At 36.9% G+C, this 17,746-nt stretch overlaps 1 protein-coding gene across 6 annotated transcripts in view; it reads right to left on the reverse strand.

Moving 5' to 3' along the window:
* The window catches only part of DPY19L1 (dpy-19 like C-mannosyltransferase 1), a 103,488-nt gene that overhangs the window by 29,996 nt on the left and 55,746 nt on the right, over nt 1-17,746 (reverse strand). For 3 of the 6 annotated variants that reach the window (XM_023639502.2, XM_023639505.2, XM_023639503.2), the window contains 4 exons: nt 15,910-16,001; nt 11,474-11,573; nt 8,979-9,056; nt 833-919 (listed from right to left, as the gene is read on the reverse strand). In XM_023639502.2, coding sequence (XP_023495270.2) covers nt 833-919; nt 8,979-9,056; nt 11,474-11,573; nt 15,910-16,001 — 357 coding nt within the window. The remainder of the gene's footprint in view (nt 1-832; nt 920-8,978; nt 9,057-11,473; nt 11,574-15,909; nt 16,002-17,746) is intronic. The other 3 variants (XM_070264824.1, XM_070264823.1, XM_023639504.2) reach the window with 1 other exon arrangement.

Here is a 17,746-nt window from a genome sequence, read left to right on the forward strand (position 1 = left end):
TATGCAAGGAGCAGGATACATTTCAGTTAAGACAGCACAATATCCTTCCTCTTCAGGAAACCGGCATCATGCTAAAGCACATGCACTTTAAACATAAGGAAGAAGTTCTTTCCTCTTAGGTTTGCAAAACATTGTAATGGTGAAACCCACTAATAAAAAAGGCATAACCACTTCCGGAAGTCCTTAAATTTAGGGAGATTTATATTTAGAAAGTCATCCTGCCAAAAGTGGCAGAAAGAGTTAGATGACCTTTCACAGTTTGCTCTAATTCTCTAAGACAGCCTCCTGATAATCGAAATCTGTTTTTTATAGTGAGTTAGCAAAATATAACTGAATCATCACCTGATTTAAACTACCTGAATATTTCACGAAAGGAGACAAAGAGGGAAAAACCTGCAAAACCAAGACCTCAAGCCTCTGATCACAGCGGAACAAGGAGGAGAGACCGCTGCAAGATGCCAGAGGGAGGAAAAGAGAGTGGAGCAAGAACAGGACAAAAACTGAAAAAAGGCAAGGAAAAAAGCAGATAGCATAGAAACCTTTCTAAAATGAACCCTGGGGCTAAAACTCAGGCGACAGAAAAGATGAGGAAGGAGAAAGATAGGACAAATTAGGACTAAGAGGCAACATGCTATGTTTTCCAATATTAACTTTTGTTGTATTTCTTTCCCGATTTGGAAGTGAGGACTTGAACACTCCATCACACATAGATGCATTCAGTAAAACACTTGAGCGGTTCTTACAGAAAATCCCTCACGACTCCTAAACCAGTGATAAAGAAACTGATGAACCATTAGTTTCAAAAACAGCCATGTAGTTAAGGAACACTTACCCAAATAATTACCAAAGAGGAAGCATAATAAGAAGTTAATAACATTGAGTTTCCAAACATCAAAACAAAACAAAGTGCAAGAGAAATCTGGAAAAATCCAAGAAAAATATAATTAATGCACAGAAAGCAAAAAAACATTTTTTATTCTGAAAATTGCACATGCCCACGATAAACAAAATTTAAACCGCTTTCAAAAGGGAATATGCAATGAAAACAGCCCACGTTCTATCCCACACTTCAAAACCTGAAAGATCACCAACATTGTGTGCACCCTTCCACTGACTCACGTGTACAAATTCTAGCTTACATTTTTTAAACACCACAAATGCAAACTTAGCCCATAAATTCTAGTTTATATTTTTGCTTGTTTTTACTCTTAATTTGTTTCAGAGAGCTTTCCATATCAATCCAAACCAATCTAATTCATTCTGTTGACTAACTGAAAAAAGTAGTCCACTCTGGAGTTGTGCTATAACTTATCTGACCAGTCCTCTGACCACTGCTGAACACATTAAGTGCTTTCTAGTTTAGTTTAGTTTGTTTTTCCCATTGCAAACACCACTGTGATAAACGTCCTCGTGTGTATCTTACATACATGTCAACATATTCACGAGATAAATTACTAGAAGTGCAACTGATGGATCAAGGGTACACACAAAATAAATTTTGAAAATACACATAAATTAAAAGTTGAAAAAGTACTGACAAATTGCCATACAAAATATTGCACCAATTTACTCTCCCACCAATCGGGCGTGAGTTCCTGCTCATACACACTCCTACCAACACTTTTAAATATTTGCCAATCTAAGAGGAGAAAAATGTTGTTTCAGTGTTTCACTTTTCCATTCTTTTAATAGTGGGTGAGACCCAGCATCTTTTCTTCTATTTGCTGTTTATGTTGCTTTGTGTGTGTGTGGGTATGAATTACCTATTCCTACCGCCCATTTTTCTATCAAGTTATTTTCCTTAAGAGCTCTCTTTATATATTACAGAGAACATAGCTCCTTACCAAATAAACATATTGTAAATATTTTCCCAGTTCATTTTTATCTTTGTGGTATTCTGTATTATGATTATTTTCCAGATTTTTATGTTAGTCAAATTTATCACTTGTTTCCTTTAGGTCTTCAGGATTTAGCTCCATTATTAGAAAAGCCTTTAAAAATAAAATAATTCACGTTTTCTTCTAGAAGTTTTATTTTGGGTCCACTTATGTGAATTTCCATATGAATTTTAGAATCAGCTTATTCTAAAAACTGACATTTTAACTAGAATTGCTTTATTCAATAATGTACATTACATTAATCACTATGTCTGTCCAATATTGAGTCTTTAAATCCAAAAATAATACATGTTGTTTCCAATTCTTTAAGTGTTCTTCTGCATATGTTACTAGGAGGTGAAGTTTTCTTCACATAGATTCTGCATGTTAAGTTTATTTCAAAGGATATTATTTCCTTTGCTATTGTATCAGAAATCTTTTTTCATCACATTTTCTCATTGTATATAAAAAAGTTATGTTAAATATGCATAAATAAATACAATCTTTCATTGTTTCCAGTAATAATTAGTTTATTAATTTGGGGTTTTTAGGTATTCAAAATCATATCACTTGCAAATAATAATACTTTTATACCTTCCTTTCCTATTTTTGAAACTTATTTTTTAGTTAATTGTATCCACTAATATTCATGCAACAATGTTAAGTAATAAGAATGGCAGTAGGCATACTTATCAAGCTTCTGGCATTAACGGGAATAGTTCTATTGATTCAGCATTTTGTGTTATTAGCTTTTGGTTTAAAATATATGTATTTCAAATTTCAATGAAAGATGTATTTTCATTTTAATATGATCTTAAAATCAGAAATAGATGTTGAATTTTATCAAATGCCTTCATAGCATCAAAGGAACTGATCATATTGTTGACCTTTTTAAAAAGTTATGAATGTGATAAATTATATTAATAGAATTTCTAATGTCAAATCATTCTTGCATTCCTGGAACGAACTTAACTTGTCATGGTATATTATTCTCATATACATACTAAACAGGTAAACAAGAAAATTCTCAAAACTTTATGACAATAGTTTTTTTCCAGAAGTGCTAAAATTTAAGAGTAATTCTAAAACTTTCTCAATTTTGGCAAAAATTAGCAGAATACTATCATTTTGAATAAACAGGTTCATAACCAAGAATCAGGCAAAGCAATGCCAAGAGTATTCAAGAGAAAATAGAAGGTAGTATAAGAAAGAAGGTACTAAAGGTCTGGGGAGATGTTCAGGGTCCATTCCCAACTCAGAAGCAAGTGTGATCAAACCCTCCAAGGGCTTTGATTCTCACTCCAAAGAAAAGCCAAAGGCCTTACAAACATCTACACACCCTCTAAGGTCTGCCTCACTCACCTCTGGGACCTCATTTCATATTACTCTTTCCTCTCTCACTCCAATCCTGCCACATCTTGCAGATCCTAGAACACACCAGGTACACTCCCACCTCAGAGCATTTATGCTTGCTGTTTCCTTTACCCTAATGGCTGCTACTTGAGCTCCCTCATCTATCCCCACATAACCTTCTCAGTGAGGCCTTCTCTTCTCAGTGTTATAAATTACAACCTCCCCTGTTACTGGCCCTTAGTTAGTATCAGCCCTGACATTGGTTCCCCCACAATGAACCAGGCATATATGGGTTAAAAGTAAGGCACACATTCCCAGGTCCCCGGTTCTTTAGTTACACTCATACGTAAATGCTTCTTTAACCTCTGACCTCCTTGAGCTATAGAGCCAAATAGAAGTTACAAATTCTTAAAGTCCAGATGGCCTCACGCTGGGCTCCCACTAAAGCTGTGGCTAATCACAGGACCTCGAAGTTCTTTTACAGAGAAACTAATGTCCAGAGAATATCAAGAAATAGAAGCTTCCCAGGCCCAACTCCTCAGCTTCCTGATGTCAGAGTCTACCTTCACCATAGAGATAAACAGCCAAGGACACTCATCTGAGAAATCCTTTGTCTCCTCCACTAGAAAAAGACCCAGATACAGGCTGATGGGAAAATGCTGACCAAGAAGGCCACAGACCCCCTCCCCTAAAACCCCAAATAAAACCCCTACCCATTTCTTAACGGGGAGCAAGCAACTTTTGGGGCACTGGCCCTTGCTTTGCTCCCTCTGCCTGGCAAAGTAAAGCCTTTCCTTTTTCACCCAAGACTCTGTTCTCGTTATTTGGATTGACATCAGGATCACAGACCGAACTTTCAGTAACACTCCTACCTACTCAGCAAATCCCACCTTCCTCGTCTGCTTTATTTTCCTTACTGGTACTTACTCCCATTGAACATCTTGTTTATCTTACATACTTGGATTACTTCTGTGTACACTAGAATATAAGCTCACGGAAAGAAGGGATTTTTTTCATTGTTTTTATCACTGCTATATCCTCAGGACCTAGAAAATGTTTGACAAACAACTGGTGCTGAAAAACATCAGTAAATTTAAATTTGAAGAAGAAAATTTGAACATTAATAAACTAAGAAAATTGAGAATTTAGAAGGTACAGAACAAAGGAGAGATTATTACAAATTATCTTAGTATCTATGTCTTTTTTGAGTATCTGTATTTTAGCAAATTAAAAAAAATAAGGCAACACTGTGAAAAACCATGTTAGTGAACTTTAAAACTTAGATGATACGGGAAAATTCCTAGCAAAATAAAAGTTACCAAAAAAATGACTCAAGAAAAAAGTCTAAATTGTTCTATTATCATAAAATAACTTAGATCAGTAATTTAAAATCTGTCTACAAAGAAAATGGATATCTACAAAGCTATATCTGTCCATATAGCTTAACAGGCCAATATCTACCAAACTTTCAGGGACTATTCCTTCAAATCTTACACAAAATCTATCACAGACACAAAAAGTAGGGATACTTTACAATTAATTTTATGGGGTAAGAATAAATCTGATATCAAAATCAGTCAAGTGTAGCTGCAACATTCTTGGAGAAGGGCAGGAATCTGTCTCCCCCCAGACAATAACTGCCCCGGTGGAATCTATCTGATACAACTATTTTGGAACTTGGGAGTCTATCAAGACTCGCAACTTCCAGAAGAACTTCTGGACAGGAAATTGTAGTTAATTTCAGTCGATTCCGGCTCTTAGCTCAGCAGGAGCTACCCATCCCTCATACATCAGCCCTGATGCAAACAGCCCTGCTCAAGTTTAAAAGCAGAGCTAACAAAAGCAAAATAAACAAGGGGAACTACATCAACGTAAAAAGTTTCTGCAAAGCAAAAAAAAAAAAAATGACCAACAATATGAAGAAGCAACTTACGAATGGGAGAAAATATTTGCAAACCATCTATCAGATAAAGAGTTAATATCCACATAAGGAACTCTTACAACTTAATAGCAAAAAAAAGTATCTCATATAAAAACAGGCAAAGGACCTAAATAGACATTTTGCCAAGGAAGACAGACAAATGGCCAACGGGTACATGAAAAGGTGCTCAACATCACTGATCATTAGAGAAATACAAATCAAAACCACAGTGAGACATTACCTCACACCTGTTAGAATGACTATTGTCAAAAAGACAAGAGATAAGTGTTGGTAAAAAAGGGAAAAAAAGGGAACTCTTTTTCCCACTGTTGGTGGGAATGTAAACTGGTACAGTCACTATGGAAAACAGTATGGAGGTTCCTTGAGAAATTAAAAATAGAACTACCATATGATCCAGCAATCCCCTCAAAAATGAAAATAGGATCTCAAGAGATAGCTGCACTCCCGTGTTCACTGCGTTATTTTCAGGGAAATAACCTACATTTCCATCAATGGATGAATGGATATTGAAAATGTAGTATATATATACAGCGGAATATTATGCAGCCATAAGAAAGAAGGAAATACTGCCATTTGCATCAACATGGATTAACCTTGAGAATATTATACTAAGTGAAATAATCCATTCAGAAAAAGACACATATGCTTGATTCCATTTACATGAGGTACCTAGAGTAGTTAAAATTACAGACATATTGAGGGGCTGGCGGGAGGAAGAGGAATAGGGAGTTTTTTTTAATGGGTATAGAGTTACAATTTTACAAGATGAAAAGAATTGTGGAGTTAGTGATGATGGTTGCACAGCAATATGAATGTACCTAATACAATTGATGTAAATACTTAAAAAGATTAAGAGGGTAAATTTTACGTTATGTGTATTTTACCACAATAAAAAAATGGAAAAAACTTTCTTTTTTGGAGACAATTCTGTCTTTTTTCCTTTATGCAACTATAGGGATTTAGGAATTTGTAAGGTGATAACAAAAGAAGATATTTCATAGTTAGTAAGTAACTAAGTTCCACAGACAGTAAGTCACGTTATAAAGCATATATTATTTAGCCAAGACAGGTTCTACTACCAACCAACCCTGCGTAATATTAGTACTTTTATAGCTGTAGCTTTGAGTGAGGGTCCTCATCCAGAGTTGCCTATGTGACTGTGTGATTGATGGACTCTAAACGCTTAACAATTATTCTTGTTTTTACTGCAATGTAAAAAAACTATAGTATTAAACAGTTTGATTAAAAAAATAAGCCAAGTGTAAGAGAAGAATAATTACTATCCAATCCCATTCATGAATAGGACTTAAGTCTCTTAACACAATAATAGCAAAGTGAATCCAGCAACATATAAAAATTGTGTTTAGCCCAGAAAAGCAAGGTTTCTTAACATAGAAAATCAATTAAAATAATTCACCACCACAACATATTGAAGAGGGAAAAATACACAGGATCATCTAGACAGATGCAGAAAAGCATTTGATGAAGTTTAGCCTTTACTAATTTCTTTTAAAAAGTGCTCAAAGTGTAATGAGAACATGCTAAAAGGACAAAGAAGTCAAGTTGAAGTAGCAAATCTGGAACAAGTCAAGCATCAAAATAAATAATGGAAATAGTGGATTATACTGCAGTGAATAAAGCAGATGAGATTTTCTCTTGGACATAAGAGAAAAACTGGTAGAAGATCTGAACAGAAATGTCACAAAAGGAAACAAAAAGGGCCCATAAACACCAAAAAGATGTTTGGCTTTATTGAGAATCAGAGAAAATGCAAGTTAAGGCCGTAAGATACCATTTTATACTCACCAGATTGACAAAATAAAAAAGGATATAGAATAATATGAACTGCTATACATTACTCTTTGAAGCAGTCTAATCATTTTTGAAGACCAATGCAGTATTAAATTATGGACTTGAACACATATATAATTTACCACCGAGAAATTCTACCACGACATAAATACCCCAGAGAAACTCTTAATGTACATGCCCCAGGAGGTAATTGTAAGAAGGTACAGCATTATTCATAAAAGAAAACAGAAGAGGAAAAAACTAAATGTCTTTCAACAAGAAAACGGATAAATAAGTTGTGCTCTATTTATGCAATGGAAAATGCAAAGAAAATGTCTGAACTCCAATAACATACAAATCCCAGAAACCTGAGTGAAAACCTAAGTCTCATAAAAGGATACTATTTTTACAAATCTTAAAAAAATACTAACCTTTAATAATAAAAACATATTATTTAGGAATACATATATGGTAAAGTCAGAAAGAAGAACAAGTTAATTATAATTTAAAAAGTCAGGGTAGTGGTTATCTCTAGGAGAAGTGAGTGGGGTATGTTCAGGGCACACACGTGCTTCAAAGTCACGATGGTTCTATCTTTCAGTTGGAGGGTAGGCTCATGGTTGTTCATTTCATAACTTTGTTTCTAACTTCCCTATATATTATAAATGGTCTATATGTACCAATTATTAGAGAATAAACAATAATAATGGCATATTATAAAAGCATTAAAATTATAGGAAAAAGAGAACATCAAAATTGTAAGAACTAATGACAAAAACAAAAGAAAGAATAAACATTTATCAAAATCAACCATCCAGCTTTAGGACCTTTGCTCTAGCTGTTCCACCAACCTAGAATATTCTTCTCCATGACATCTGCTTAGCTAACTTCCTCTCCTCCTCACAATCTCTGCTCCACTCTCCACTGCTCAGTAAGGCCTGCTCTAACTGATACCAGCCTGATACCAGTTTCCCTACATTAAACCCAGCATATATGGGGTTAAAACCAAAGTACTCATTCCTTGCTTACTCCCTGGATTCCTGGCTCCAGAATCCACTATCCTCCATGGAGACAAAGGGCCAAGGATAATCACCTGGATTCATTATCTCCCCCTCCCCCTCACCAAGGAGCTATAGGCTGCTGGGACAGCTGCTGACCAGCAAGGTCACGGGCTCCCTCCTCTCTGCAAGTAGTCTCAAGGCAAAGACAGGCTGGTGGGAAAGCTCCGATCAGCAAGGCCATATGCTCCCCCTCCCCTACCTAAAACCCCAAATAAAAACCCTTCGTTTTAGCTTTTTGGGGAGTTTGGGATTTCAGCGTTAGCTGCCCTCTCTCCTTACTCAGCACTGCGCAATATAAATTCTTACTTTCTTCAACTACACCCAGTGTCAGAGATTGGCTTGCTGCACAACGGGTGAGCGAACTCACTTCAGGTTTGATATCATAACCACCTCATTGGACACCTCCCCTGAGGCTGGCATTCCTGATCTCCCTGGGGAACCATGGATTGCTCTTTCTTTCTACAGTCCTTATCACCTTCTAACATACTATATAATTTACCCATTTACTACGTTTACTATTTATCCTCTGTCTTCTCTCCTTCCTCCACTCTCCTGGAATGTAATCAACGAGCGTGCTGGGATCTTTGTAGCTCTGCTCACTGGTACATCCCGTGTGCCTGAATAGTTGGTGCTCAGTAAATGAACATGCTACTTCATTTTAACAGAAGGCTCCTGGACAATATACAATTCCATGCTTCTCCTTCATGAATTATCTGTTTTACTGGTAACATAGAAGTCAGGCACAACCTCAAATCAGATAATTTGACCTAAATTAAAATTTTCTGGGTGGCCTATTTAAAACAAGGTCTGTTAATTATATCACAGTTTTGAATTACACTTGTTTTAGTTATGGAATTATATTACAACCAGTTTCAACTGTGAACAAATCAAATACTAATCAGAAGTTTGTTTTAAGGTCAAACTAAATGGAAAAAAGAAATTAAAAATCATTACCATGTGTATATAAATGATCTTCTGTAATTTGCATATATCAATATATCCCACAACATATACTGCAAATAATGATGCAATCTGAAATTTAAAAAGAAGTTAAAAATTACATATATAGTGAATAGCTCTAAGAATGAAGAAAAGATTATCCTTATTGCTGTTCCAAACTGATTTATATTTATATTTATATTGAAAGTGAGATCTTTAGTTTTCCTCTTACCTGCCAATTTATTACTGAATATGGTCAATATATCAATATAGCAAATATTGGTTGATTTTTCTCTTCCATATACAGTTCTCTCAATTAACCATGTAAATTATCTACTTTGTGGATTATCCAAACAATACTCATTTTAACGTCAGGGTGACTCTACTGTCAACATGTACAATAACAAAGTGCCCTGCCCAGTCAAAAAACATGCAAATTTAATTCTAATATATGACAATTAATACATAATTAGGGAAGGTACATCAAACTCAAAAATAATTATTTAATGCATGTGTGTGTGAAAATACATTAAGTTCTGCTTGTTAGTCACTCTTTACAAGTGTCTCCATTAGTGTTCTCTTTTATTTATCCAAATATTCACATTAGTTATTATCACATTTTAAATTAGAAGGAGTACTTTCATTACAAAGGGATTTTTAACTTTCTCTACAGTTTTGAAGAAAATTGTGTGTGCATTTACCAAGAATTCTAAGAGTACTGGAGAGATTTAGATGAATTAATCGATTAAATGATGATAATGTACGTCTTAGTAAAATATAGAGGTATAGTGCCTCGCCACCTTTCTGCGTGGAGAAAGCAATTCAGATTAACTCCACACTTCTCCTACCACAGAAACATAGTATAAACACATTGCAAAACAGCTGAATACTTAAACATGTAACTTAAGTTCTATTCATCAAGGTTTTTTTCTCCAAACAATCTACAACATTGTTTCCCATTAGCAAGAAAAACAAGGCTTCTCTTTGCCCAGATTTATCCATGGGAGCTCTGCATTCTTGAAGGAAGACTGAGATGACACAATAAACAGTTCATATTTCATACAACTTTTTGGAAACAAATCTATATTTTTCCCCTTTATGCAAAGAAGTGTGCATTGTTACTCAACATAAGCCCCACAGAGAATCACATCGCCTCCTCCCCTCACCCCATGCAACCCCCGCCCCAAAAGGAAAGAGAGGGCCTTCCCCACTAACTGGAAGGGGCTGAGCAACACACAGCAGGCCTCCAGGGTGGAACCCTAAGGAGGGACTCTCAGGGACCCTTCAAACTAGAAACACTTAAAATGTAATCACAGTAAAGAAGACAAAGGAATCTAAAAGAATTAAAATTGCACAAATAGAGCCTCTTTTTTTAATTAATGATAAAAGCAGCCAACCTTACAGACATCTTGCTAAGTACCAGGTAATGTGTAAGAATCTTACATGCATTACCTCATGTGATCCTAACCACAACCCAATAAAGTAGGTTATTTTATTTTCTCTATTTCACAAATGAGAAAACTGAAACTAAGAAAAGTTAAGCAGTTTGTGCAAGTCAAGAAGGTAGTGGGGCAGGCCCTGCAGCCTAGTGGTTAAGTTTGGTGCGCTCTGCTTCCATGGCCCAGGTTCGGTTCCCAGGTGCGGACCTACACCACTGGTTGGCGGCCATGCTGTAGCAGTGACCCACATATAAAACAAAGGAAAACTAGCATGGATGTTAGCTCAGGGCAAATGTTTCTCAAGCAAAAAAAGAGGAAGCTGGTAACAGATGTTAGCTCAGGGCAAATCTGCCTCAGCAAAAAAAAAAAACAAAAACAAAGGAAGCTAGAGAATAGTTAGGACTCAAATCCAAATCTGACGTCATTTCTCAAGCAAGGCATTTCAAAGAACATTACAAAGCAATTCTTAGACTGCTTCATACGAATATGAATATGGCCAGTAAGATAAAATAGTAGTGGCAGGCGGGGAGATGAACACACAATTTACTCTCTCTCTCAACGAGCTACCTTTATCTTGCTTTATATACCTCTATTTGAAAAGAAAGGGAGACAAGCGTACTTGGAAAGATGATAGATCAATTACAGACTGATAGGGGAGTTATATAAAATATGAACTGTTTAACTATTTATCCTATGTGTAAAAATGTACAGCATTATTCATAAAAGAAATACATTTTACTTAAGAGAAATACTATAGTTTACTTAAGCAAAATACTTAAAATTATAGCACTAGTCCTCTTTTAAGCACACTAAAAATATTGAAAAACAAATATAAGCATTGTTAGGAATTTGAGTTTAATAAGTGCATTCTACTAGTAAATAAATAGTTAACACCCACTAATAAGTAAATCTTACATATCCCCCTACCCTGAACTTTCTTTAAAAGTATTAACTAAAAATCATTTTAGGCCTTAGAATCACATAACATCTCAGTTTTATAATTTTACACAAACGATTTCACATAATCAAACACACTAAGCTTAAGTCAGTTTAAAAATGTAAGTGCCTTACCTGAGTGAGAAGCACAAACTGAGCAAACTGCCACGGAAGCATGAAAAACACATTGGAGATGCAGAGTGCAATCAAGCTGCCTCGATAAAGTTTTGTAGCCCTTGAGAAGATAAAATAAATATCAGTAAGTGTAAGCAGAAAATACTCTAGCATGGATCCCAACTGCTGGAAATTAGAATCTCTAAACATGATCCGGTTATAACATGACCCAATGGGTTAGAAATTATACCTCCCGACACTCAATTACAATAGTTTTCTACGAAAAGTAAATACTCATTATTACTATAAAAATAAAGTCTGCCAAAGAGAGAGAGGGCATCTGGGTCAGTATATCCATTAAATTTTTTCAAACTATATTTTGGTGAATGCATAATCAAACTTTTTTTTTAAGGAAGATTAGCCCTGCGTTAACATCCATGCCCATCCTCCTCTATTTTGTATGTGGGATGCCTGCCACAGTGTGGCTTGATAAGCAATGTGTAGGTCCACACTCGGGATCCGAACCAGTGAAAACCAGGCCACCAAAGCAGAGTGCGCAAACTTAACCACTGACCCACCAGGCCAGCCGCCATAATCAAACATATTTAATGCTGCATTCAACAGAGTCATTTGGAGAGACAGAGGACGTCTATGAAAAATCAAAGAAAGTAGCATATTCAAAGTCCTAAGTATTCTGCAGACAAGCAGGGCAAGAATTCAGAATACGGGCTGAGCAGCGAGGAGAGATTTCGTAGAGGACGTGGGATAAAAGCTGGGCCCTGCACAGGCAGGACGCAGAAAAGAGGAGAGGAGGCAAAGGCGGGGGCCACTCTGGAGCCACCTTTAGAGGCTTCACTTTGACCCTGACTTGTAATTTAGGGGATTTTTAGGAGAGTGAGGTAATTTTATCTTTCACACTAGTTTTAAGAAGTACTTTTCTCTTAAATCAGTGAGTCAATGTGAAGACCCTGACATCTTCACAAGGTGGAGCGTGCATGTTGACACACCGAGGTCCAACGTGTGCACCCTGGATACAGTAAGAAATCCTCCTTAGGACAAACCCACCTGGGCGCTGAGCGCCACCTCAAAATGCCTCTCTCCACTCATTAAGTCTCCCTTCCCCAAAGGACATCCCTCTCTGCTATTCTAATCCAACTCTTCCCATCATGCCCCTAAATGAAGTATTTTAAAATCCAAGTAACACATTAATGAGTTATGAAATCAATTTATTAGATTAAAAACAACAATTTTTAATGGAGTGAAGTAGAGAGGAAAAATACATGATTGCATCCTACATAACAAGGGTTCTTATCCTTTATTATTCACAATTCCTTGAAAGTTCTGTTTCAGCCGTTTGTGTGCACACACGAATGTGTATACTAGGTCACAATGTAAGACGGATTTTATTTCTTGTAGATCAGAGTCAATAAGTTGGAAAGCCACTGTCTAAAATAAAGCATTTCTCTGCTTTTTAGTACTGAACATGATTTTCATTCTATGGGTAATGAGAGAGAAAGACTTCTGAGCAGAATTTAATACTAATTTGGCAGCTGGGACAGAATGCACTGGGAGGAGGGGAACAAATGGAAAGCAAAGGAATTCCACCTGCTGATGGCACAATCAGTATAGCAATGAACTAGGATAACAGAAATATTCCAGGAACAATCAAGAACTAGCTAAGACTATAGCTGATATTAGGTGATTTATACAAAACTGAATTTCTAAAAGTACTTAAGATTCAAAACTGGACAAAACCAATTTGTTAAGATAAATATCTTTTTAACCTTATTTATAAATGATTTCTAGCATTAGGAGTAGTCTCTTTTCTAGCTTTGTCACAGTATCCTCAGCAGCTGCAGCCAACATCAACGCTGCTCAGTTTCCTCTTGGCTCACCCATGCCATCCACTCCCTGCTCCTCTCAACACCACGAGCTAGAATTACAGGTGGAAACCAAGAACTAAAGGAAATGGCTACTCCACCGAAGGAGACAGAAATCAGTACCAAGGATGAAATATCAGAAGATTGAGAGGAGGCTGTCATTCTTCAGAATAAAGGCAAGAAGTTTGCCACAAATCCAGAAGAGGATGTAGTTTTGCCCAGGAAAAAGGACGACAGTCAAGAAAGCAGCCATCATCCCAGGGAAATGAAAGCAGCCACCACACTTCCACACAACCAGTCACACCAGCCACAGCAGTAACCACACCAGGGAACAAGGGAGCCATGCCAACCAAGGAACAAAGGACAAGCAGCCTGCCCCCGACAGGAAATGATGAGGTGCCGGTGAGGATGGGGAGGAGATGGAGATGGCGATGAAGCTGAACCACCAGTGGGAAAAGCTGCTGCAGCTCTAGGAACATGAGAAGGAAGATGCCAACTAAGATAAAAACAAAGAGAATGGAAGAAACTTTGAAGGAAGGAAATTCTCCTAAAACTTTTCTGCAAAAACCAAAAATAAAGACAGAAATGAGGACATAGATGAGGCTGAAATGACAATGATTAGGAGGCAAAAAAAAAAGTAAAGAAAGAGCTGGCCACAAAAGCACCTGGAGAACACGAATGAAGAACCTAACAGAAAGCAGCCTCTGAGGCCAAGAAACAGCAATGGGAACAGCCCCAGTGTGGTTGGCAGAATAACGGTCTCCGAAGAGATCCATGTCCTCATCATTGGAAACCGTGTATGTCACATTATATGGCAAAGTGGAAGTAAGGTTACCAATCAGCTGACTTTCAGATAGGAGATTATCCAGGTCGGCTCAGTGTCATCACATGGGTCCTTAAAAGGCCAGAAGAAGGTTGGAGTAAACCAATGGGAGAAGGACTCAACCCACCATTGCTAGCTTTGAAGATGGAAGGGGCTATGAGCCCAGGAATGCAGGCAGCCTCTAGAAGCTAGAAAGGCAAGGAAATTGATTCTTCCCTAGAGCCTCTAGAAGGAGTGTAGCCCTGCCGGTACCTCAATTTTAGGATTTCTGACCTATGGAACTGTAAGATGTAAGATAAATCAAAGTTTGTGGTGATTTGTTACAGCATCAATAGGAAAGTAGCAGAACCTTCTGCAGTACATCCCTCAGGATGGATCAAAGGAAGCAGTGCTCAGCAGGTGGAGCAGCACCATCCACGGCTACTCAGATCAGAGCAGATCAGGAAGGAAGTGTGAGCACCAGCAAAGGTTCGCCATTGCTGGATTTAAGACAGAAGCTGAGGCAGAAGAAACACAGAAGTTAAAGACTGATGGGCAGTCCACTGTCTGCACTATACTGGAGGAAAAAGCCAAGATCGAGAATGCGGATGTGGAAACACAGCCTTGGTGAATCAGACACTTGGATAGCGCAACACTTCTTTCGGAATCGTTTGAGAAGGAAATGTCTATCAAGGCGCCCCAGAGCTAAAAGTTATGAATTCAGAGAGTTCACTTTATTAGAAGATGCTAAAAAAAGCTTTAAATCTTACAGTAGAAGAGGAATTTAGGGGAGAGCAATGACATTGGAGTTGCAGGGACTTTAAACGCTAGTACAAAAGCTGCGCCCATCTACATCCTGTGAAAGGCAGATCTGAACACACTACAAGAGACAGAGCCACATAATGGATCTGTTCCAACCAAGACCATCATGGGGGAAAGGGATGGCACAAGGGTTTGGAGTAACAGACTTCAACCATGTTCTCCTGAATTCTGCAGATCACTGAGGGGAGTTCTTAGTCTGAGTCATCTTCAGATTTTCATCATGCTTCGTTCTATTTTTTCATAGGCCCCGTTTCATTTTATTTTTGCCCTCTGAATCAAGGCAGCATCTGTCTAAACTCAGTATTTGTCAAACTGTTCTGGGTCCTACTCACTTTCCACTTGTGTGGTGCTTGCATCTCTGGCTGAAGGCCAAAGACACAGAAGAGCCCCATCCAATCCTGAATTTCCAGCAGGAATTCTCCTGGCGTATCTTTGGTCTACTGCGTTTGGTTCTTTCTACCCCTACAGACTGATTCTCAGAAATGCTAAACAAATGTAGAAAGAAGAATTCCGCATGTTAAAGTACCTGACCACAATCATTCCACGAACTGTTCTCTGCTCCAAAGGACTCTATCTTATGGGATACACGTTACTGCCGCCAGCTTTCCCCCTTCTTTTTGCCTATTTTTGGGAAGCTGTAGTGGTGGCAGAAAATGACTTGAGAAAGTGGGGATGGCAGAGGAAGTGGAAGCAGCTTTGCTGCTCCTTGAGCAGTATCTGTGGACCACTAAGAAAAAGGAAGACTAGAAGGCACATTAAGAAAACGTTTTTGGTAGAGAATATTTTGAAGTTATACTCTTAAAATACTGTCATGAATTCAAGCCAGCATCAGCATCATTTTAATTATTTTATTACACTGACTGTTTTTATTATGGAAACTTAAAAAATTCTAGCTTAAGTTATTCAATGGAAGACAAACAAACAAACAACAACTGAAGATAAGTCAAAGTTACCTGAGAATATGAGTCACAAGCAACATCTGAAGCACAAGGAATGGATATGAGAAGCTCTCACGGAGAGGTGGTGTCCACATCACACGGGTACACTGAAAAAAAGTTCAGAGTGTATGGAATATTTGCTAAATTTGTTAAGTAAGACACACCAAGTGGAAGCCACTATTTATAAATACAACGAGTTTTTTTCACACATAATTTTAATGGTGTGTTGGAAAACAAGCTACTAGATTTTCCACCAACAGCAAAACTAGGAAGTGAGAAACATTACTGAGAGGGAGACACACATAGCATAAGATCTTGTGAAACATTAACATCATGAATTGTCAAGAACAACGTAACAAAACTTCAACTACAGCCTAAAGGGAAAGTACCAGCCAGAAATGCTCTGCCGAAATTAAAAACATTTCATTTGAATGGGTGTGTAAATTAACTATAGTGTGTCTTCTTTCACACAAATTTCAGCAAAAATATCCATAAACAATACTTCAAAACTCTTCGTAGTCATCAATGTTAGTATTTTCATTCACAATGCTGCTAAAAAAGGAGCATTCCACTTTTGCTTTTACTTCTTCTTTGTCTAAACTACGCTGGGCTGGAAAATACTTAGAAGTGGCAGAGGGGATCAAATAAAGTAATGAAAGTCCTAAAATAGTCAAGTATCACCCTTTCTGAAAAGCTCACTTTGGACTTAATAATGTACTATCCCGGTTTTCATACTCAATCATTATTCTAAATATATACTATTACATATATACTATAGCATATATACTAAACATATTATTAAGTCCATCTTTCAATTTAAAGACAACTGTGTTGGATTAAATATAAAGTTTGATATTACTACTTCTAAGCTAGTCACATCAGAAGAAATCATTACATCTCCCAAGTCAAGCAGCGCTAATTTAACAACTATGCAGAATGACGAAGACGGCAGTGGAAATGAGCCTTTCCTCTACTCCAGCTCCACCGCAGGCTATTAGATAGTTCTACTACTGCCATAGAAAGTTGGAGCCAATCTACTCCTCTCTTTTACCAAAACTCATCATCCTCTATGAAATTTAACATAGACATCTATAAATGAATTATACACACACGGGAATTCTGAAAAGATTTAAGAAGTCTTTTAAAAAGCATACTTGTTACTGGAATGTAATTTTAAAAATCTGTTAGTTTACTAGATTAACTAGAGATTTCAACACGATTGATAGTACAGCTATATAACTAAAATTTATAAAGCTACCAATCTCTGTGCAAAAACAAGTAAGAAAATACTTAAACTATATGTAATGCACAATTTGAGAATTTTCCTCATACAAACTGTTGACCCACATTTATTTTGTTACCCAAATTTAACTATGTTGTCATTTCTTAAAAATTCATTTCTTTTAAAGCTGAAGTCACTCAGTTCTCTAAAACTCAATTCCATCCTCTGTAACATAAGGATAAGCACACCCAATTACATAACCATAAAAGAGAGCACGGTCTTCTCCCCTAAAATGTTAAGAGTGAACAAGTTCAAATGTTACTGTTGCTCCAAGAACACTGTGTGCTTCACTAGATCTGGTACAAACATAATTGCTGGTCCAGATGACCCCACATATTTTGAAAATAGTAAACAGATTTGCTTTAATCATATCTTAAGTTTCAACAAATATTTTTTTATTTAACTATAAATGGAAAATAAAAATCTACAGTTCCCTATATAGACTGACAGTTCAAAATACCAATGCCTTTTAAAGGCATTATCTTGAAATATAAGAATTAAAGAAGGAAATATACCTGAGAACCGCTTCAAAAAGGGTTACACAAACATATCCAGCACTCTAACAAAATA

This window comes from Equus caballus, chromosome 4, assembly GCF_041296265.1.
Source record: "Equus caballus isolate H_3958 breed thoroughbred chromosome 4, TB-T2T, whole genome shotgun sequence".
NCBI classification, from domain to species: domain Eukaryota; kingdom Metazoa; phylum Chordata; class Mammalia; order Perissodactyla; family Equidae; genus Equus; species Equus caballus.